At 34.6% G+C, this 24,449-nt stretch overlaps 1 protein-coding gene and 1 long non-coding RNA gene across 2 annotated transcripts in view; both read left to right on the top strand.

The window, feature by feature from the left end:
* Positions 1 to 498: 498 nt before the first annotated feature.
* On the top strand, positions 499 to 8,185 carry LOC124515590 (uncharacterized). Its single transcript, XR_006962845.1, has 3 exons — positions 499 to 542; positions 5,195 to 5,267; positions 7,826 to 8,185. It is a non-coding gene; the product is annotated as an uncharacterized LOC124515590 (long non-coding RNA).
* A 19-nt stretch (positions 8,186 to 8,204) lies between these two features.
* The window catches only part of ITGB3BP (integrin subunit beta 3 binding protein), a gene marked incomplete at its 5' end in the record, with an annotated part of 40,950 nt that continues 24,705 nt past the window's right edge, over positions 8,205 to 24,449 (top strand). The window contains 3 exons of the mRNA XM_047084560.1: positions 8,205 to 8,246; positions 11,002 to 11,137; positions 20,707 to 20,776. Coding sequence (XP_046940516.1) covers positions 8,205 to 8,246; positions 11,002 to 11,137; positions 20,707 to 20,776 — 248 coding nt within the window. The remainder of the gene's footprint in view (positions 8,247 to 11,001; positions 11,138 to 20,706; positions 20,777 to 24,449) is intronic.

Raw genomic sequence — 24,449 nt, forward strand, 5'->3', positions numbered from 1 at the left:
AGTTAAGTCATAGTCTGGTAGCACTGAATCATGTTTAAAGCTAGAATAATGGGCAAAACTTTTTTCACCTTGTTCATACCTTTATTTTAATACCTAGTACATTATTTCTGCACATAATATACTTTCAACATCTCCATTAAGGGTGTATAAATTATTTTGTCCTTATGTATAATTTCTCAGCAGTGGTATTTTAAAACAAACAGATTAATTTTTACTAAAATTATTTCATAATATGACTTTAATGCTTGAATTGTACAATAGTACATGTGTGTAGAACCATATATAAAAATCCATTTAAATATTTCATTACAATTCCATATTGAAATATGCTATTAAAAAACCCAGTTTCATAGCCATGAAAATTGCTTTGCTTTCATCATATGGTATTCTGCTTTAGTTGGCAAAGTAACTCAGAATCTTTGTTTATATTTATTACTCTTAAATATTTGTCTACTTAAAGCATGTAAATCTAAGATTTCTTTAAATATTTTGTTTGCAGTGTTAAGAGATCACTGAAATTGGATCACCTCTTAGAAGCAAAAGTAAGTACTTGTGAGTTTGTAATTGCATAACAAGAATGTATTTTTAATTTTTTGACAGCAAATTTACCTTAATAAATAGAAAATTTTTCAAAAAAACATTGTGACATAATTGGGATTGATACACCATTTTCTATATAAAATATTTTTGGTAAATCCAGTGTATTGAAGTTCCTGGCCAGAATAGGGTTTTCATTTAAGAGGCAAATTATTTAGAAACCTTGATGAGATAATTCAGTAGAAATTAATTTACTGTTTGTGGAAAAAGATATTCTGCCTTTTAAATGCGCAAGAAACAATATGGAACAATGGCAGTGCTTTAATCTGCATTCTATAATCTGCTAAATTGAAATAAAAACATTAACAGCATTTTTATATCAAAAATGTAATTACCTCCCTCAGCTATGCTAGCATAATTAAACAATAAAATACTAACACTGTAATAAATTTCACCATGGTTGTCACAATAAAAATAAAATTGTACTGTTGCTATTACTTTTTGTAAATCTAGTCATAGTACATTTCCCAGTGCCAGCATATCATGACATATGTTGGTTTATTATCTTTTCATACCAACTATGGAGCTAGATACAAATACTAATACTGAGATACTTATGGCCTCAGTAATCTTAAATGCAAGTAAATTGATGAGAAAGTAAATTGAAACAAATAGCTAGTCAATAAATGGCACCCCTACAAAATCCCATATGAGAGTGCCACTTTAAGAAATGGATATTATATGGAATTTCTCTTTGGAATACTCACTGATATTTAACAATTTACCATTTTTAAAACTTCCTAGATGCTTTTTTAAAAAATTTAAACAAAAGTGGCAATATAATGCAATGCCACTAAAAAAATCATTAGCAGTGTAATTAGCAATTTAGAGTACCATTATCCAACTTGTTCTGTACAGAATGCAGCTGTGACTGTAATTCTGCATCTGTTTCTTTGGTCAGAATGGTATTTTGGTAGACGAGTAGTCCAGCTTGAAATGAAATACTGTTCTTTCCTATCCCCAAACCATTCTTTGGGATATGGTAACATTATTTGAATAGCAAAGAATAGCCATTTAGGAATTCATCCTTTTTATGAAGTACAATTGTCACCATGGCAGGCTTTCTATCCATTTTTACTCCGGATTAGGATGTGTCAAGGTAGACAGCACCACAGCTAATATCCTGTATTAGAAAAATACATTGTTATGTTTGGCCCAATTCTATACCTTTAAACCAAAGGGACTTAGCTAGCTTGACTTAGCTTGGTATCACATGGCCACCACTTGCTAAATGCAGGTTCCTAGCATCTAATTTGGGCCTTTCTTCAACATTTCTCTTCTATTTTCTGACCTATTTCTGGTAATTTCTGCATTTGTACTCTTGCCTCATCATTTGCAGCTCTGTTTGCATGTTAGAATGGACAGCTTTTGCTCTGGTGCTAAGTCTAGCTAGGATTCTGCCTTTAGCTACATTTATGCTTCCATCCACTCCACTCTGCCCTAGAGCAGCCTGGCTCCACAAATCTACCCACAGGTCAGTGATCCTACTGAGGCTGCCTTTGCCCATGCAAAGGAAAATCAGACATTTAAGACTTACACCTGTAATTCTAAGAGTACCTAATTGCTATAAAACTACAGAGGAACTAGTAGTAACTTTATGGTCATTTTGCCTTACCAGTATGATACTGAAGGAAGAAGACTGGTATCCACAGAAAGGAGATGACTCTTATATACCAGTTGCTTAAAGTGGAGCCTACTCATTCTAATCTACTGTTCCCTCTCTCAGAGATGTTCAGAACTCCCAAATCCCATTGTTCCTAAAGCAGCTACAGCCCTTCATGGAGATTAATGCTCCATGATGTTAGGACAAATCTGCAAAAGTCATTTTCCTTATGAGTCTCCTAATGGGGAAAACAGGTGTGAATCATACCCTGTGACCTTCCTTTAAAATCTAGAATGTATACTGTAAGTACCATGATTTGCTGGACCTTTCAAATTATTGATGGTTAGTGAGGAGTAAAGAAGGTTCCAGTTTATCATTACCTACAGTATTTGAGCTGCTCATATTGCCCTCCTAGCACTGTTTCTAGACGGATTTTCAGAAATAAAGATGAATTATTTATTACAAGCTGCTGCTAATCGCAGTTCAGATGAATTTGTAGGGACAACTGGCCGCCTGGTCATATACCTAGTCTCATTCAGGCCACCTCAGAGAAGGAGTGGAATAAATAGATTGTAGAGATGGGAAGAGAAGGAACATACTTCCTACCAAGGCCAACTCAGTAGGCTTGCTGCTAGAAGGAATAACAGTGCAAGTTTGGGGGGAGGTTTGTTAATTTAGACATGGGTGCCCAAGCTAGATTACTCTGTTACTATTGATTGGTAGAACACTTCTAAGTCTCATTATTCCTAGCACCTAAACTTGTCTTATCTCTCTGAGACAAGGTTTCTGCTGACTCCGGAAATTAGAAACAACTTTGAATTTCAGGGCAGTAGGAGATTTTATAGCTCACAGTCTGCAGTCTTACTGATCTGGTTCAAATCTACTTTCTTCTCTCCCTCCCTCCCTCTCCAAGCTGAGCGTGGAGATTCTCTCTCTCCCTCTCCCTCTGCCCCTCCCCTGCTTGCACACATACTGGTGTGCTCACACACACTCTCTCTTAAAATAAATAAAACTTAAAAAAAAATCAGGATCCAAACAAGTTTTATACATTGTAATGTTTCTTATAGATCTTAAGTATTTTTAAACCTTGTTAAACTTCACCTTCTTTTTTTTTTTTTTTGTACAGTAATTTATTTTGAAAAAACTGACGTATGTGTTTTATAAGCATATTCCACATTCTGGAGTTAGTTGATTCTTTTCTTGTAGTGTCCTTCAAATGATTTCTCTATTCTTCATATTTCCTGTAAAACTTGCAGTTAAAGTTGGAGGCTTGATTAGATTCTGGTTCAAATTTTTTATAAGAATAGTTCATCAATAATCTATGTACTTCCTATTTGCATCCCCTCAGGAGCACAAAATGATCTGATTATTGGGTTCAGGGGTTATCAGCCTGATCTACCCATAATAAAATTCGCCATTAATCTGTCTTCTAATGTTTTTTGTTGTTGTTGTTGAGATGATCATGTGGGTTTTTTCCCCTTTATTCCATTAATATGATGTATTACATTGATTGGTTTAAATCAATTTTGTTTTCACAGGCAAAATCCAACTTGGTCATAATGTATAATTCTTTTTATTCACGTCTTGTTTCAGTTTGCCAGTATGTTGAGGATTTTGGCATCTATATTCACAAGGGATATTGGTCTATAGTTTTCTTTTCTTGTGATATATTTGCCTGGTTCTGATATCAGAGTAATTCTGGCCTCATAGGATGAGTTATAAACTGTTCCCTATTTTTGGAGAGAGTTTGAGAATTGATATCAGTTCTTCTTTAAATATTGGTAGAATTTAGCAGTGAAGCTCTCTGGTCCTGGACTTTTCTTTGTTAGAAGCTTTTTGAATATTGATCCAATCAATTGATCCATCAACTTGCTGTTGATGTATTCTGATTTTCCATTTCTTTATGATTTAGTCTTGCTAAGTTGTGTATTTCTGGGAATTTGTCCATTTCATCTAGGTTATCTAATTTGTGGACATAACGTTGTTTATAGTACTCCCTTAACTCCTTTTATTTCTCCAAGATTGATTTTAATATCTCCCCTTCATTCCTGATTTTAGTAATTCTAATCTTTTTTCTCTTTTTTTCTTTCTTGGTCAGTCTAGCTAGTTTTGTTGTCTCTTCAAAGAACCAACTTTTGGATTCGTTGACCTTCACTATCTTCTTATTGTCTATTTCACTTGTTTTCTTTTTAATATTAATATTTATTACTTCTTTTCTTCTGCTTCCTTTGGGCTTAATTTGCTCTTTTTCTAGTTCCTGAAGGTAGAAGTTTGGGTTATTGATTTGAGAGTTTCTTTCTTCCTTCCTTCCTTCCTTCCTTCCTTCCTTCCTTCCTGTTTTTTAAGTAATCTCTATGCCTAACATGGGCCTCAAACACACAACCTCAAGATCACACGACCTCAAGAGTTGCATGCTCTACCAACTGAGCCAGCCAACTACCCCAGCTTCTTTCTTTTGTAGTGTAGCTGTTTAAATTTCCCTCTGACTCTGAATACTGCTTTCTCTGCATCCCATAAGTTCACATAGGTTTAAAACAACAACAACAACAACACATAAGTTATTTATTTTGAGAGAGGGGAGCAGGGGAGGGGTGGGGGGGGGGAGAGAGAGAGACAGAGAGAATGAATCCCAAGCAGGCTCTGCACTGTCAGTGCAGAGCCTGATGTAGGCCTCAAACACAAATCATGAGATCATGACTTGAACTGAAGTTGGACACTTAACTGACTGAGCCACTCAGGCGCCCCTGCATCCCGTAAGTTTTTATATACACTGTATTTCATTTTTGTTCTTCTCAATGTGTTTTCTAATTTCCCTTTGGATTGGTTATTTAGGAGTGTGTTTAATTTCCACATATTTTTGTATTTTCCAAATATTCTTGTTATGAATTTCTAATTTAATTCCATTGTGATCAGAGAACATTCTTTACATGATTTCAGTCTTTTTAAATTTACTAAGATTTGTTTTATGGTCTAACATATCTTCTGTCTTTGCAGATGTTACATGTGCACTTGAGAAGGGTGTATATTCCACTGTTGTTGGATGGAGAGTTCTATAGATGTCTGCTAGGTCGAGTTTGTATATAGTCTTGTTCAGGGCTTCTGTTTTCTTGCTGATTTTCTGTCTAGTGGGTCTATCTGTTATTGAAAGTGGTACTATAGTTGGATTTTCTATTTTTCCTTTCAATTCTGCCGGTTATTGCTTCTTATATTTGGAACTCTCTTGTTAGACAAGTGTGTGGGGGGGGGGCAATAATTGTTGTATGTTCTTTAGTATTTTTTTTTTGAGCACCAGTAAGTCTTTATTTGTTCATTGTGTTTGTTTGGGGGAAAGAGGAATGGTAAAGGATCAGCATATAGCAAAAGTATAGTGGAAAGGAAAGGAAGTACCCAGTACAGCAAAATCAACCATCGAATAAACACACCCTGGTAATGGGGTCACCAAAGCCCACAGGAGCACAGTCTTCTGCTGTTCAGTAATGAGAGGAAGATATCAAGGAAAGAACAGATAGGTATACAAAGGAGTACTATTCAGCAATCAAAAGGAACACACTATAACCCCATACAACAATGTATATGATCTTAAAAACATGTTGAACAAAAGAAACCAAAGACAAAAGTTACATACTTAATTTATATGAAGTTCAAGAATAGGTAGAAGTATCTGGGATTATAGGAATGAGAAAGTGGTTCTGGGCTAGGGAGTGGAAATTGAGTGGACAGGTATACAAGGAAATCTAAGATGGTGAAATGTTGTCTATCTTGGATGATACTTGCATCGGAGTATACAATTATCAGAACTCATTAAGCTGAAAACTTAAACTCTGTGCATTTTAATTATGTAAATCATACTTCAATAAACAGACAAAAATATATTTGAGGTGAAATTCACTTTATATTCTGAAGAATATGAGGATTTATGAAGGAATGATGGGAAACAGCCTTGAAAACATTTCATTAAAATCTTCTTGAGAATTATAGTGCAAAAGAATATCAGAACAGTGTTATCTTTAATATTAAAATTAATATTTTAGGGGCACCTGGGTTGCTCAGTTGGTTAAGCATCCAACTTCAACTCAGGTCATGATCTCACAGTGTGTGAGTTTGAGCCCCACGTCGGGCTCTGTGCTGACAGCTCGGAGCCTGGACCCTGCTTTGGATTCTGTGTCTCCCTCTCCCTCTGCCCCTCCCCTGCTCACGCTCTGACTCTCTCTTTCAATAATAAATAAACGTTAAAAAAAATTTTTTTAATTAATATTTTAACATTTTTAAATTGTAGAACAATAATGAACACAAATAGAAACTCCAGTGTATCACCTTTTTTAGCCAATGTTTTATTTTTCCTATTAAAATATTTTTGAGTTTATTTTGAGAGAGACAGTGTGAGTGGGGGAGGGGCAGAAAGAGAGAATGCCAAGCAGTCTCTGCACTGCCAGCACAGAGTCCAATGTGGGGCTCGAACCCACAAAGCCAACCACGAAGCCAAACCTGAGCCAAAACCGAGAGTCAGATGCTTAACCGACTGAGCTACCCAGGCGCCCCTCCTATTAAATTTTTTTTATCAAAATAAAATTAACTATTATGAAATCCACAGATGTTGAGTAGACAATCCAGTGAGTTTTGACACATGTATACCCCTGTGTGTCAGACATCCAATCAAGAAATAGAATGTTTCCATCACCACAGATCTAATATATTGGTTATATTCTTTCCCTGCTGTCCCTGGAAGATCATGGAGGTTAGTGCCAAATGCTTTGGTTTTCATAACTACTATTACAAATAACAACAAAACCCCAACATTATTAGAACCATTAAGGATGATAATTGTGGCAGCTGATAAGAAGTTAGTTGATCTCTGTGACTGTTCTAGGAACCCTAGGCCCAAATTGTGAAAAGTCCCTGAGAGAGCTAGTATTTAGAGTGTTTTAATATAAATTCCATAATAGTACTAGTAATGCATAATAATGTCTTAGGTGTGACATTCCTATGACCTAATTAACCAGTGTAAGGTTATAAAGAATTACCTCCCTTTAATTGCCCTAATTTTTCTTTTGTTTCTGGTTGCCCACATACCTACAGTACCTGGGTTTTAAATATTTCACCGATAGCATAGGCTAGTAGTTCATAATAATAATAGCAGATCCTTTCCATCATATTTCATCCTAAAAGAACCCTTAGTTAGTACTTTCCAGATGGTTTATAATAGGTAAAAATCAATGAAATACAGGCACCTTTTTGGTAGACTATGCTTTAAACAAAGTGACAAAGCAAGTTACAATATGTGAAAGATATTGAAGGAGAATGTCATATATTTGAAATTATGAAGTGAACATTCATTTTTTTTTTTTTTGGACAGAAAAATCAATGCCCAAATTTTAGTTTTGCTAACATACAAGGTTTGACCTCTTTACAAAGAGTACAGTGGTATTTGGGCTGATCATAGAATTTTTTTCTTAATAGTGGTGTGAAATATCTCTAAGGACTCACTAAATATTACAAACAGTTATAAATTATTATAGAATTGTGACTTATTGATTTCTCTTTCCTTAATTTTATTCACATCCTGAATTCTTTCCCTTCTCTAGCTAAATCTAGGCTTCTCACTTTTTCTTTCTTTGTTTTCTACAGGATCTGGTAGCTAGCCCTCCTTATTGCTGAGTGGAAAGAATGCCGAACTTCTCATATAGAAGCTCAGTCTTCCCTGAAATCCCAACCTTCTTAACTGTTCCTGGTGTGGGTTAGGTGGGCTCTAGGATCACTTTTAAGCATCTTCAGGGTTTTAAAGTTAGAGGACCTTGGTAAAACTTTAAGAGGAAAAAAAATCTTAGAGAGGTAAGATTATGCCCTTATGTGTATCCATAGTCAGTTATATAAAAATGTGTTATTTATTGAAGAATATTTAGTGGGATAGTAGGGGACAGTAGATTTTCATTTTTCCCTCTTTGTATAGTAATTGTAGACAGACATTTTTCCTTTTAACCAACATAGATGGCCAAAAAAAAAAAAAAAAAAAAGAAAGAAAGCAGAAGAGAAGCCTCAGTATTTTAAGGTGAGGGAAAAAAATACACACACACACACACACACACACACGTATGCACACAAAGACTTATTTTATGAAAGCTAGAAAATGGTTTTCAAGGAGAAATGTATGATCTATAGTTGTAATGTTTAGATATTTGGCAATTGGAAAAAATAATTTTTGGTAAAATAGGAAAACAGATAGACATAAATGTACATTAGGGTAGTGACTTTCATTTCTTGTACATACACAGTGAAATAGTTCTGGGCAATAAATTCTTGGAAAGGTAGGGTAGGATTGGATAAATGTCATAGTTTATGACTGAATACATATAAACAGGTGAAAACTCAAGGTGGAGCGGTAATAATAACCACCTGATAAAGAGACTTAAAACCTTTTCACCTTACAAAAAAGATTGCTTTAGAGTCATAACTTGATATTATAGTTTGATTTTTAAAAAAGGTATTAGTTATATTTGTGGCTACTATGGATACATAAAATAAAGAATGGAATGCCTTTTGTTCCCCCAATACAAAAAAAGTATTTATCATATAAAACCTTAACTGTAAAAAAACAAAAACAAAAACTGATGCTATAGACACTGGAACTAATACCAAGATTATTGAAAAAGGTGATACAGCCACTATTTCTGCCATAGTGTCTTAGAAATAAAGAACAGTTGACAATGAAGAATTATGTAACTGTTTCAGGTCAGCTACCAAACAAAAGTTTAATTCCACAATGTTGGCAACATCATAAGCTTTCAGACTTTTTGTTATGCCCCCAATCCAGCCTATGCCATCTGTATCACCTCCAGATTTCAGGTTTTTCATACCTTTATTTTCACTTATCTAAACTTCACCTTTCCTCCTTACAAGAATCCTTCTGTAAGATTACTGCAGCCCACCTTGATTTTTCCTTTCCTCTCAGTTTTTGGTAACACCTATGCTACTGCTAAGACCTCTTCTCTGCTGTTTGTTCAGAGAACAATTTGTTCTCTTTCTTTGTACCCATTAGTTAGTAAGTGCTGGGTGATGAGTAAGCATTACAGAAAACAATTTAAAGGGAATTCAGAAGAACAAGCAGTTAATAGTGTGATAATGGGTGTCGGGAGGAAGTGGATCATAAATGAGGACCAAACAAAAGAAAGACTAGATCTTGGGGAAGATAAGAAAGAGGGCATTCCAGCTAGATCACAGAATGAGCTGAGGCCCAAATGTGCATAGTCTAAGTGACTGAGACTACAGGGGTCATTTCACATTAGATGAGAACGAATGAACAAATGAATGTATTCAAGGTAGAGTGGCTTAGCCAAGGTTACTGGACTGTTCCTTTTACATCATTCATTCATCCACACATTTTTGAGTTCTAGGGTACAAAGATGAAGAAATGACATTTATTTTCAGGAACTCAAATTCTAATGGGGCAGACAGAAATGTAAACAATTATTAAAATTTACTGTCTCCAGGGGTACCTGAGTGGCATAGTCAGTTTGTGGTAGAGCCCCTCCCTAAGGAATGTGGTAAAAACCTCAAGACAAGGGAAGACAGCCTGGCTCTGTGCTCATGCGCAACATTCCTCTTGACTCTCTAACATGGACCCCCCAATCGGCCTGTGTGTTATCATATATGGAAGACAAAGGAGCAAAAATTGTACAAAAGGCAACACACACACACTCCGCTGCACTCAGGGCTCAGCCTTTTGGGGGTCTTAGCCTGCTGAGCCTGTGTTGGCACAAATAAATCTGCTTCCTGGAAAGAAAAGCCTCAGTATCCCGACACTCTGTGTATGACTGGCCTCAACAAGTTAAACACCCAACCCCTTTGTTTTTAATATAAGGATTATTTTAGGCTGGCTATTTTTTTTTTAAAGTTTATTTGGAGAGCGTGAGGGACAGAGAGAGAGGGGGAGAGAGAATACCAAGCAGGCTCTGCTGTCAGCACAAAGCCCAATGCGGGACTTGACCTCAGGAACCATGAAATCATGAGCTGAGCCAAAATCAAGAGTTGGATGCTTAACCAACTGAGCCACCCAGGCACCCCCAAGCACTCAACTCTTGATCATGAGATTGAGCCCTGCTTCAGGCTCCAGTCCCAGCGTACTTAAGATTCTCTCCCCCTCTTCTCTGTCCCTTCTCTGCATCCCCCCTACTCACATGGGTGCTCTCTCTCTCAAAAATAAAATAAATAAAATTTACTATCGCCAGTAAGAGGTATGTGCAAGGTGTATGGGAACACAGAGGAGAAAGCTGCAGAGAGGATTTGCATAGGATAGACCAAATTCTCAAGGCCCTTAAATGCCATACTCAATTGTTTGAACATTATTTTGGTTATCCTTAAGACAAGTCACTGTGTCAGAGCAAATTTGTGAAGGTTTAAGACAGCACTTATCCTTCCTAGGACTTCCTTGTGGATTTTCGTAAGAGAAACTTATGACAGTTTCCCTGGCCTAGCCCCATAATTATACTTCAGGTCCAGCAGACGGCAAAAGTCAGGATATAATTGGGAGAGTCAGTCATCTCTAAACTGTTTGGAAATACCATCTCAGATGGTAGTAAACTTTTAATATTAAAATTTCATAAATATCAAGTTGAGATGCCCTAATTAGTGTGGAGACCTGAAATAGCTACAAAACTTGAAAAAATAGTGTTCACTTTGGAGGTGGTAATGGAGTATATTTAAAATCTGAAAGAAAGATCAAGGAAAATACTGGTTTGAATTTTGCAAGTTTTAAAAGACATTCTCAACTAAATGTATTTTTGTCTCAAATTAATATTTATTTTCAGTCATTTGATTCTTCAAAAATCACAAGGAAGAACAGTATTACAACTTACTCTCCAACAACTGGAACTTGTCAAATGAGCCCATTTGCTTCTCCTGCAAGCTCTAAAGAACAAGACCACAAAAGTGAACCATCAAATGGTTAGTTGAACATTCTTTTCCATTTATTGTAATATTTTTCTACTTATTGGCTAAATCAGAATTTTTATTTAATAATATATGGATCTTGCTGCAGCTGATTTTTCTTAAAGAATTCAACATAAAGAAGGCTAGAATATAGGTACTACTTTGGACATAAATGTAAACTTTCTAGGCACTTATTTTAAAATGCTACTGCAGACTTTGTTCCCTTACTGTCCCATCCATTAAACAGAAATTATGGTCTGACTGCCTTCAGCTACTATCAATTACAGTGGTTACAGATACACCCCTTAACAAGCTATCCATCATGTGCATAAATTAAAGGGCATATAATTCAGGTACTGCTGCACTACAGTTTAAGAGAGATACCTCTAAATGTTATTTTTATTCATGTTGTCCGTTTAGTTTTATTCACATTTCGTTTATCTTTATATAGCTTGCTTTTATTTATTATATTTCATTCCCTTCTTTTCCTTTACTATTTTAAATGGATTTGCAAAAAAGTTGTAGTTTTCCACTAGAGGATAGCCTAATTTTACTATGAAATTGTTTATTTTGAAATATTGTTAATTTTGGCCATGCATATTTCTTGTTCTCTGGTAGTTTATTGCTAAAATATTTTTTAAAGATATATGAATCTAGATTTCATAGGTTTAATTTTTAATATTACAAAAAGTCATGAATTAGTAACATGTCAAGTTTCTGTAATATAAAATTCTAAGTAGGCTCAAATTTAATAAAATATATTTTAGATGTGCTGTGATTAGCCTAATTCATATTTTATTGTTTAACATTTATTGAGTGCTAAGAATATACTAGAAGCCACACAGAAACAAAGAAATCTCATTTTACCCAATTTGTTGTAATGAAACCTATAATAAGATCTTAAACTTTTGAATGACTTTTATTTTACTTTAATCAAATGCTTTTTATCTTAAAGCTATTACTATTAGGTTTGCTTTCACAAAAATGTATGAAGATGTATACATTTTCTTCAAGCTCTATCTGTTTTTAATACACTTGATATATCTTTTGTTTAAAATTAAAAATTAATGCCTTAAAGATGGCACATCACCATACTGAAATGTGAATAGATTTTAAGTGGATACCTGCTCGATTTCCATATTGAAATTAAATATGGACTTAAGGGAACATTCCTTTTGCCTATAAAAAGACTGGTCACGTGATCCCAGTTGACATTTAAGTGGATAATTATCACAGATTATAGTACTAAGTAAGCTCTTTTTTAAAAAGTCATACAGCAAGGGTTCCTGGGGTGCTGGTAATATTCTATTTCTTAACTTACATGGTGGTTATACTGGTTCATTAAACTGTACATATATGTCTTATATATTCTTTGATATATATATCTCACATACAAAAGTCTCAAAATAGGAGAATTCTCTAGGATCTTATATCACATTATGTCATTTGTAATCATTACATTGCTCATCCTGATATGTCATCTTATACACATTTTAGAAATAAGAAAGTCTGACTCTTATGAAGTAATTTAAGTTCCAAATGATCCCATAACTTCTATTAACAGTTCTCAGTTTTTAAATATTATACAAAACATAAGGTGCAACTTAAATAAGCTCTTTTATTTAAATAGCATTTTCAAGGGCGTTTTAGGTGCAATTCACTTCCCATCACACTTAGGATATAATTCAAAACCTTATCATGACTTTTAAGGCCATATATCATCTAATACCTGACCACCTCGTCTATCTCATTTTCTACTACCCTTCCCATGTTTACACTACCTTAACCACTCTTACTATCTTGCTATTAATCAATCATGTCAAACTGCTTCCTGCCACAAGGTCATTGCACTTGCACGTCTCTCAACCTGAAATACTCTTCCTCCTAAAATACTCTTCTTTTACATATTTCTTTTCTTTTCTTTTTTTGTTTTTAAGTTTGTTTACTTTGAGAGAAAGAGAGAGAGTGCAAGCAGGAAAGGGGCAGAAACAAAGAGACACAGAATCCCGAGCAGGCTCTGTGCTGTCAGCGTAGAGCCCAATGTGGGGCTCAAACTCAAAAACTGTGAGATCATGCATGGTCTGAGCCAAGATCGAGTCAGATGCCTAACCAGCTGAGCCACCCAAGCACCCCTTCCTCTGGGTATTTCTAAGTACTTTCTATATACATTTGAACTATGTACTGTGTGAACAGATGACTTAATACCAAATTTAAATCTATTTGTACTTCTAAAAGAAAGAAAGATCTGTTTCTAAGTCTTCCCTCTGCATAGATTCTACATGTGGGCCAAAAATAGGGTGACTGATTCCAGTTTATACTTTGGAGATATGTATATTTATTTACTTATCATTGTATATGTTTCTCACTGTTATATATGTTTATGTGTGTGTATCATTATATTGCTGCCCTCCCCTACTCCTTAGCAAATTTCTCCAAACTATTATGTTTTCGGTGAAGAGGAAGGATGCATCAGACTTAGTATTTAATAATTGAGTGGAAGGATAAACAATAAATTTGCATGGTCAAAGAGAGTCCTTGTGAATTAGACAGTAGATCTGTAGAAATCAGCCAGACTGTAGCAGTGTAATAGCACAGAGAGATAAAGAGATGGAGAATATGATAAAACGATAAAAAGAAATGATGAATAAAATAAGAAGCTCCAACATATGTCAAATAGGAGTTCCACAAGGAGGAAATAGGGAGAATGGGGCTGAGGCAGTATTCTAAGACAAAAGGACCATCAGGGTTTTTTTTATAATTTCAATTTCACAATTAAGGAAAGATGAGAATTTCCAGGTTAGAATAGCATGCTTAGTTTGAGCAGGATGAATTAAAACAAATCCATACCTAGTCATATCATGGTAAAACTACAGAACATCAAAGACAAAGAGAAACTTTTAAAGGCCACCAAAGAAAAGACATCTAACCTACAAGGGAATGACAGACTGATAGTAGACTTTTCATCTATAGCAATAGATTCTAACAGGAAGTAGAATGATACCAACTAAAAATCACAGCTGATTTTTTTTATTCAGGAACTGAGGATGAAATAAAGATTTTTTTCAGACAAAGTCAGAAAGAATTTACCATTCACACATACTCCCTGAAAGGACTACTAAAACGTGTACTTACATAAGCAAACTGAGCCTCCAGTAAAGGAATGGACTGCAAAGAGCAATGGTGAAAAAATAAATTAGCAAACCTGGTGGTAAATCTAATTATAAATCTAATTATAAAAATGTGACTACAAACTCCACTGACCATAAAGCAAAAGACAATTTGAGAGATGGAGTTAAAAACAAATAATAGACTGTGATAGCATGGAATATTGATGAGGGAGCAGGAAGAAGCTAAAGTGCTTTAAGATTCTTGTAATTTTTAGGGAGCAGATAGAATATCTGTTAATTGACTTTATAATTGAGTTTTTGTTTACTTGCATGTAAAATGGGGAAAGTAATAATATCTACCCTAGGATTGTTGTGAGAATTAAATAAATTCATATACAAAAAGCACTTAGAACAGTGCCTGACATGTATTTAAGTTTTCAACACATATTTTAACTTTTTTTATTAATATCTTTATTTATGTTTTAAGAAAAGATATAGGATGTTTAAGAAAACAAAGCAAATATTGGCTTTAAAAAAAGTTATAGTTGGCATAAGAATATTAATATAGACCAAAATAGATTTTAAGGCAAAAAAGCTTTATTGAAGATAATGGAACTCTTTACATAGTGGGAGAAGGGAAGAGTCACTATCAGAAAAAGAATCCTGAAACTATGTATGTCTAAAACAAAAACTCAAACAAAACATAACAAAATGGGACAGGATTATAAAGAGAGACCCACAAATCCCAAATCATAGTAGATTTTATAAACTACCTCTTTCAGGGGCACCTGGGTGGCTCAGTTAATTAAGTGTCTGGCTCTTGTTTTCAGTTCAGGTCATGATCTCATGATTCCTGGATTCGAGCCCCACATGGGCTCCACACTGAGAGTGTGGAGCCTGCTTGGGATTCTGTCTCTCCCTCTCTCTCTGCCCCCCCCCATTCTCCCTCTCTCTCTCTCTCTCCCAAAATAAATAAATAAACTTAAAAAATACTTTCAGAAACTGATGAAATAGATAAAAAACTTAGGACAGACGTAAACAATTTAAACACAGCTAGCAAGCATGATCTAACAAACTGTGGTCAAACAAGCATAATACCTCACACATGATAAAGCATGACAGAACTTTAACAAAAATATAGCCAGTTTGAGAGCACCTAGGTGGCTTATTCAGTTGGGTGTCCGACTTTTGATTTTGGCTTGGGTCATGATCTCAGGGTCGTGAAATTGAGCCCCAAGTTGGGCCCCACACTGAGCACAGAGCCTGCATATGATTCTCTCTCTCTGTCCCTACCTCCCCCCCCCCAAAAAAAATATATATAGCCAGTTTGGAGTCACAAATAAGTCTCAACATACTAAAAATTGCTATCAAATTTTCTGACCAAAATTTCATGCAATTAGGAATCAATAATAAAAGGCAGCCCTCTAAAAATTTTTAGCCCACATGTTTGGAAACCTGGAAACTTCTAAATAATTCATTGTTCAGAAAAATCATAAAGGAAGGTATAAAATATTTAAAATGGAATGATAATGAAAACAGAAAACTTACAGGAAAAATTTACACCTGAATACTGCATTATACTAAAACAGTTCTTAGTGGAAATTTTATACTTATAAATGCATATATTTAGAAAGGAAGAATGATTGGGGCACCTGGGTGGCTTAGTCAGTCTCACGGTTTGTGAGTTCAAGCCCCGCATCAGGCTCTGTGCTGACAGCTCAAAGCCTGGAGCCTGCTTCAGATTCTGTGTCTCCCTCTCTCTCTGCCTCTTCCCTGCTCATTCTCTGTCTCTATCTGACTCTCAAAAATAAATAAACATTTTTTAAAAATTTTAAAAACAAGAAGGAAGAATGATTGAAAACCCATGAGGCAAGCATTCAACTCCAAAAGATGGAAAAAAATAGAACCTCCCAAAATATAAGAAAGGAAATAGTAAAAGATAGAAACTATTAAATAGAAAATAAGATAATAATAAAGAAAAGCAACAAAATCAAAAGCAGGTTCTTTGAAAAGACTAATCAAATGGTAGATCTCTGGCAAGACTGATTTCTTTTTAAGTGGGAGAAGGGACAGACAATATGTATTTCAAAGGAGCTGATAAATTATCAGTTTAAATATCTGATGAGCAGTTTGAGATATATGAGCCAAATGCTTCTTAATGTGAGTCTAATTTGGGTGAAAGCTTTAAAAACTTACCATTCTGCTTCTCAAATATTAATGTTTTAATAGCTAAAAAGCAATTGATTTTCTCATTGATACCTTTCTTTTCAATAATATAGGAAATATTTTAACAATATTACATTTCCATACATGGGACTCAATAAAAGTATTTTGAATTTTAAAAAAGGAACCATTAGCATTGTTATTTTTCATAAATTGATCCTCTAAAGAGGTTCCTCACTCTCCACTCTTGTTTAATAATAATAATGCGGTTAACTAAAAGAATAACATGATTTCATTTGCCTCTTAGCCTACAGGCTCTAACTTGATCTGGCAATAACTCTTTTAGAAAAAAATTACTAACTAGTGTGTAATACCTTAGACAAATCACTTGAACCTGTCTGGGTCAAGGTTTTCCTCAACTCATAACTTTTGGTTTGGGACGAAATGATGCCTAAGATGTATGTCAACTATAAAGTGTACATATCTGGAAACAGCATAATACCAACCTAAACCTGTTTAAATAAGTGTAGCATCCTGGTTAAGAGAACAATCTTTGTAGCCAGATGACTGGGTTTAGATCCTAACTCTGCCACTTACTAGCTTTAGGGCCTTGGATAAGTTATGTAGTCATTCTGTGCCTCTGTTTCCTCATCTGTAAAATGGGAATAAGAATGACCAATTCAGTTTTGCAGATTAGTTTATATACGTAACATTTAAATCAGTTCCTGGTCCTAAAAATACTGTGTAAGTGTTAGCCATTATCATTAAGATCATTGATTGTATTTCTAAACATTGTGGTCTGTTGAAAGTTATCTTCACTGGTTAGAGAAAGGGCTCCTTGAGCCTTACCAGAAAGTCTAAATACAATTTTGAATATAGTCCAGATTCAGTGATGATACATTTTTCATCAGTGTATTGTGAAACTCCTTTAAAGGGAGCCACATACACAACTGTTTGTTATGTATAACCTAGCAAGAAAAAGACCATTTATAATCTGTGGCTCTTTAACATATGTTCATTGTTAATAGAATGAAACAAAATCAAGGAAGTAATTATTAAGTAACTGGAATACTCTCTTTTTTTTTTTTTTTTTTTTTTTTAGTGTTTATTTTTGAGAGACAGACAGACGGAGCATTAGTGGGGGAGGGGCAGAGAGAGATGGAGACAGAATCTGAAGCAGGCTCCAGGCTCTGAGCGGTCAGCACAGAGCGCAAAGCACGACTCAAACTCACAAACCATGAGATCATGACCTGAGCCAAAGTCAAACGCTCAACCAACTGAGCCACCCAGGCACCCCTGGAATACTCTTAATGATATAGTAGAGTCTAAACAGTCTCTGATAACTGGTCCAAGTGTTATTCTTAGAGATATTAAAACTCCTCCTATTTACCAGTTGGAAAGTATATCAGAAGCGTAAGTCCTTCCATGAGAAGATGGAGATTAATGCTATTGATTGCATTTTATAGGATAAGATATCTAACTAATCCCCTTACAATAATAAAAATGTTTCAACAGGCATTGACCACCTGGTGAAAATTCAAATAAAGCATTCTTTTACTATTTCTCACCTAACTTTATTGACTGATGGTACTAAAATGTGAAAATTAATTAACAAGTTAAAGGAACAAAGTAACTTAATTTTGGAGCTTTATTGAATGCAGACAGCATAGTACAAAATTCAGGAAACTAGTATTAACCTTTAGGCAAAGATTCTCTGAAATAAAGGTTCAATGTGTATCCTGGAATTTCATTTGTAGTTTTCTACAAAACAGATACATTTTTAGCTTGATTTTTTTAAAAAAGAGATGGATTTTAATAGGCTTTTTCCTCAAAGTTCTCTAAAATCATAAATAAAATATTGTTACTGTTTTTCCCTTTAATTCTTTGTTAAATAAACTCTTACTATTTGGAATTTAGGGATATAGACAAGTCAAATAATAAAAAGTTAATAAACAAGAGAGATAACTAGTACTTTAGCACAACTTCTGAATCACAAGATTTTCTTTTTGGGATTTTAAAGACTATTTTGAGATAATTTAGTTACATGATTTTTTTGAAAGAAGCTGCAGATCCAAAGTAATAATGAGGGTAATTATTGTTCATCAGTTTCTGAACCAACTTAGTGAAATTACAAATACCAGAGAATAGAAAATATACTTTGGTATAAGTATATTTGGTATAAGTAAACTTACTTACCAAAGTAAGTATACTTTGGTATAAGTATATTTGGTATAAGTAAAAATGAGCTTTTCCTCTAGTAATAGGAGCAAGTAAGAGTAATGGAATAAGAATTAAGTGAAGAAAAAAGAGTAAACCAGCATTGGAAAGTCTGTTCCAGACTACTCTGATATGTTAATAAATTACATTTGAAAATGTAAAGAAATTGCCTTTGTGTTTTCTGTGTACTCGGTTTCATCTGGAAGTATTGGATCCTCCTGAAGTATTACATAGAGCTGTACTGTCCAATATGCTTAGGTATAGAGCATTTAGAAGGTAGATCAGAATTGAGATGTGCTATAAATGTAAAATACACACCAGATATCAGACGGTGTGAAAAAGAGAATATGAATGATCTCATTAATAATCTTATATTATTATGTGTTAAAATTATAGTATGTTGTGTATATTGGGTTAAATGAAATATTAAAGTTTATTTCACTATTTTTTTCCTCTAAAGAATTTCACTAGTAGAAGAGTTTGAATTACATAAGTGGCTCACATTATATTTCTGTTGGAGAATATGAGCTAGGTTTTCATGGTAGATTGTATCAAACAATTTTTTTAGAAAAATAATGAGAATGTTGAGTAAGAGTTCTTGTGCCAGTTGTTGAACAAATGGAACTGCATAAAAATACGTAGAGGTTGTCACCAGTTCTACATTTTATTTTATTTATTCATTTATTTTTTACCAGTTATACATTTTAAAAAGTGATTTCTCTGGACTGTTTTTCAGTGAAAAGTTTGGATTATTCATTTATTTGCTTCCTTATTCATTCAACAAACATTTATTAAAGGCCAGTATATGTAAGATGTTAAGAATCTTTTTGCTAATATGTTCTCAAATATTGTTTGTATTATTGTTGTATTTAAATTAAATTATTGTATTATTATACATCAAATATGTTTAAAGTATATGGATTACTGTACTATGCAGTACAATAGAAAAAAATAACTAAATGGGGAGCCTATAAAACAATTATCTATGACTAATATTATCTATGATAATAGTAATTGACCACTAATAAGTGCAAACATCATATTCTACCAGAACTATATAATCAAATTTACATTTCAACCCAGCACACAGATCTTTCCAAGAATTTACTAAATCAATATGCATTTTTTCAATATGCAGTTAAAATCAGGTACGTTGATTCCTAATATCAAATTTATTTTACTGTGATATCACTAGGAACTCACTAATTTCTAGCTAGAAGCATAGCACCCACCCCTTGTTAACTTTGAGGCAAAAAGTAGGGGTGAAATAATACAAACTAGAAACTTTAAAATAATGTTTTTTATTAAACTATCTGATGAAAGTATCCTTCATCTAGTAAAGATTCTTTTTCCTATATAATGTCCTCATGAATAAAAAATTGAGAGATTGGGGGGGGGGGCACCTGAGTGCTTAAGATGGTTGAGCATCCAACTCTTGATTTCAGCTCAGTTCATGATTCAAGGGTCATAAGATTGAGCCCCGCATGGGGCTCTGTGCTGAGTGTAGAGCCTGCTTAAGATTCTTTCTCTCTCTCTCTCCCTCTGCCCCTCCTTCACCCCACCTCTCCCACCCCCATGCACTCTTTCTAAAATTTAAAAAGGGGGGGGTGGAGATTTGAAAATAAAAAAACAAAATAGCTATTGAAAAGTTATTCATAATAATGATTTTTTTACCATAACAAATTGCAGGATACTTTTTCTTTTCCTACTCCCTTTTGTCTACCCCTTTAGCTTCTTTTTTTTTTTTTTTTTTTTTAATTTTTTTTCAACGTTTATTTATTTTTGGGACAGAGAGAGACAGAGCATGAATGGGGGAGGGGCAGAGAGAGAGGGAGACACAGAACCAGAAACAGGCTCCAGGCTCTGAGCCATCAGCCCAGAGCCCGACGCGGGGCTCGAACTCACGGACCGCGAGATCGTGACCTGGCTGAAGTCGGGCGCTTAACCGACTGCGCCACCCAGGTGCCCCTCTCTTTTTTTTCTTTTTTTTTTTTTTTTTCCCTTTAGCTTCTATTTAAACTTTGACGAACTAATTCTATTTAAAACTTGACAATTTTCCCTTAACTTTATGTTCTTCTTTTTACTGTATGTATATAGGAAAGAGGAAAAAAATGAATCACCTCAGTTTAAATGAAAGGAAGGAATCTACAACAAAAGACAATGATGAGTAAGTTTGTTGTTTTTAAAATAATTATACACATGTGTCTTTTTAATTTGTTTTAATTTACACTCAAGTTAGTTATCATATATAGTGCAACAATGATTTCAGGAGTAGATTCCTTAATGCCCCTTACCCATTTAGCCCATCCCCCCTCCCACAACCCCTCCAGTAACCCTCTGTTTTCTATATTTAAAAGTCTCTTATGGCACTGGGTGTTGTATGGAAACCAATTTGACAATAAATTTCATATATAAAATAAAAAAATAAATAAATAAATAAAAATAAAAGTCTCTTATGTTTTGTCCCCCTCCCTGTTTTTATATTATTTTTGCTTCCCTTCCCTCATGTTCATCTGTTTTGTATCTTAAATTCCTCATATGAGTGAAGTCATATGATATTTGTCTTTCTCTGACTAATTTGGCTTAGTATAATACCCTCTAGTTCTGTCCACATAGTTGCAAATGGCAAGATTTTATTCTTTTTGATTGCCGAGTAATATTCCATTGTATATATATACCACATCTTCTTATCCATTCATCCATCAATGGACATCTGGACTCTTTCCATACTTCGCCTATTGTTGATAGTGCTGCTATAAACATGGGGGTGCATATGTCCCTTCGAAACAGCACACCTGTATCCCTTGGATAAATGCCTAGTAGTGCAATTGCTGGGTCATAGGGTAGTTCTATTTTTAGCTTTTTGAGGAACCTCTATACTGTTTTCCAGAGTGGGCACCAGCTTGCATTCCCACCAACAATGCAAAAGAGATCCTCTTTTTCCGCACCCTCACCAACATCTGTTGTTGCCTGAGTTGTTAATGTTAGCCATTCTGACAGGTGTAAGGTGGTATCTCATTGTGGGTTTGATTTGTATTTCCCTGATGATGAGTGATATTGAGCATTTTTTCATGTGTCAATTGGCCATCTGGATGTCTTCTTTGGAGAAGTGTCTGTTCATGTCTTTTGCCCGTTTCTTCACTGGATGATTTGTTTTTTGGGTGTTGAGTTTGATAAGTTCTTTATAGATTTTGGATACTAACCCTTTTTCTGATATGTCGTTTGCAAATATCTTCTCCCTTTCAGTTGCCTTTTGGTTTTGCTGATTGTTTCCTTCGCTATGCAGAAGCTTTTTATTTTGATGAGGTCCCAATAGTTCATTTTGCTTTTGTTTCTCTTGCCCCCGGAGACATGTTGCATAAGCAGTTGCTGCAGCCAAGGTCAAAGAGGTTTTTGCCTGCTTTCTCCTCGAGGATTTTGATGGCTTCCTGTCTTACATTTAGGTCTTTCATTCATTTTGAGTTTATTTTTGTGTATGGTATAAGAAAGTGGTCCAGGTTCATTGTTCTGCATGTCGCTGTCCAGTTTTCCCAGCACCACTTGCTGAAGATACTGTCTTTATTCCATTGGATATTCTTTCCTGCTTTGTCAAATATTAGTTGCCCATACGTTTGTGGGTCCATTTCTGGGTTTTCTATTCTGTTCCATTGATCTGAGTGTCTGTTTTTGTGCCACACACACATGTTTCTTGAAAGAAAAGGGTCATATTTGTAAAAGTAATAATGTAAGAGAAATAACTTACTTGCAGAAATTAAAAAAGTTTATATCTGAGTTGAAGTATTCTTCTTTTCTTTTTTTAATGTTTATTTATTTTTGATAGCATGCACAAAAGTGCGTGCCCGAGCATGGTAGGGGCAGAGAGAGAGGGAGACAGAGGATCTGAAGCAGGCTCTGCACTGACAGCAGAGAGCCTGGTGTGAGATTGGAACTCACAAACCATGAGATTATTACCTGACATTTAACTGACTGAGCCACCCAGGCATCCCTAAGTATTCTTTTCAAAGAAGAAAATACTTTGTGGTGTATTTTACAGTGTGCATGTGATCATGGTATCTGATATCTTAATTTTAATACTCATTGAGCCCAGTTTCCAAGCCCATGAATAAGAGACTAGCTTAAGGTAAAACTGAGGAAAAAGCCCTTTTCAGATTTTACATAGGTGGAAAAGTAATACATTGTCTGGGAACATAATGCCTAACAAAGATCTGGCTCAAGAGCTAGGAACACAATGAATGAAGCCAGCAGAGTAAGGGATCCGGAGGAACCTAGGGGACCTATATGCCAGCATCCAACTGTTTTCATATTGGCCAGCCAGTGTTGCCTTGAATGAAGATATTATCTACAAAAATCTACTTTCCACATATGTTCTGGAAAGAATACTTACATCTATCCAGTGAGGCTGGAAAAATTGAATTAAGCAGAATAGGGGGTTAAATTTTCAAAGTAGTTCATATGTTCAGCTCATTTACCCTTTCAGCTATATCGTCTGTGTGCCACACAATGTGATGGATGGGTAAAGATGAAGAAGATGAAGTTTCTACCCTTTGGGAGCTTATGGTCTTATGTTGTAAGTTAGCATACCTTTCCAAACTTAGAAAAAGGTTATAAGGTATGTTTCAAAATGTTTTTTAAATCATTTGAGTGGAATTTAGAATGCATTTTCCATACAAACGGTGTTGTAATTTGTGGTTATAACCCCAGAAGTCTATTTTTTCATAATGTAGCTGAACTATAGTATTAGTCTAGGTTAAAATATACAAAAATTGAATGCCATTTAGAGTACAGCAAGGACAAAGGGAAGAGTTTCTCAAAGAAATTTTCTTTGTTTGGCATCTCGTACGTTATTGTACCCCTTTAATCTGTTTTTACTAGCTGCTTTTCCTAGCCATGTTCCCCCAGCTCCAAATCTTTTCATGTACCCTGTCCCACAAATATTTTTGTTGTAAATTACTACTCCTTCCTTTCCCTAAGCAAAGTTCCCATTTCCTCAGTGAAATCAATCTCAACTAGATATTGAGAGACAAGCATTCTCTTTTTGTTTAACTTATTTAATGTCTTTTTAAATTGGCAAGATACACAGATGTAAAAATCTCAAATTGTCCAAAAGGACATACAGTGAGAGCAAGTGGCAAGTAACAGTTTTTGAATCACGTATAATCTTATTTTGAAAGCAGATACCTGTGAAACCAAATGAATTTCTGATATAATTATATAAAGTGTAACAAACTTAGGAATAAAAGTAGGCAGTGAAGGAGGAAATGTTTTGAAACAACAGCAATACCACATAAGAAGCCAAACTTACCTTTGCTTTCCTCCCAATCAGCTCCTCTTAAGCTACTCTAACTTTTTATACTTTCTTCCCTTCCTTATTTTTCTGAACCCATCAATTTGCTTATATCCAGATTTTTAACAACAGCTCTCATAGCAGTGGGCTTTCAAGTAGCAAGGGAGGAACAAGAACCCTTGTTAAGGTTCACTTAGGAATTTGCCTATATTTTTAATTTCTAAAGATCGCTGTTATTTACGTATAGTACTCCATGACTTGATACTAAAATTAGTGAACTTAAGGACAAGCCAAGATATTTTTCATTAGATAAAAATGATGGCTTGCTGATTGTTTTTTCCACTCATAAAATTATTCAATCCTAGTCAGTAAAGCCATTTACCAGCTTTAGTAATGGGTTCTTCATTTATTCCACTTGTTTAAATTTCTTTTATTACCCTGTAAAGCCATTCTAAAGACTTGGGTTTTTTTTTAATCTTAAATTAAATTGAACATTTCACTTTTGTACATCAATATTAAATGATCATAGCATTTTATATTTTGTTTTGGCAATTGT

Source organism: Lynx rufus, unplaced genomic scaffold (assembly GCF_022079265.1).
Source record: "Lynx rufus isolate CCGP_SWC_20201006 ecotype Redwood Valley unplaced genomic scaffold, mLynRuf1.p SCAF_2, whole genome shotgun sequence".
Classification (NCBI taxonomy): domain Eukaryota; kingdom Metazoa; phylum Chordata; class Mammalia; order Carnivora; family Felidae; genus Lynx; species Lynx rufus.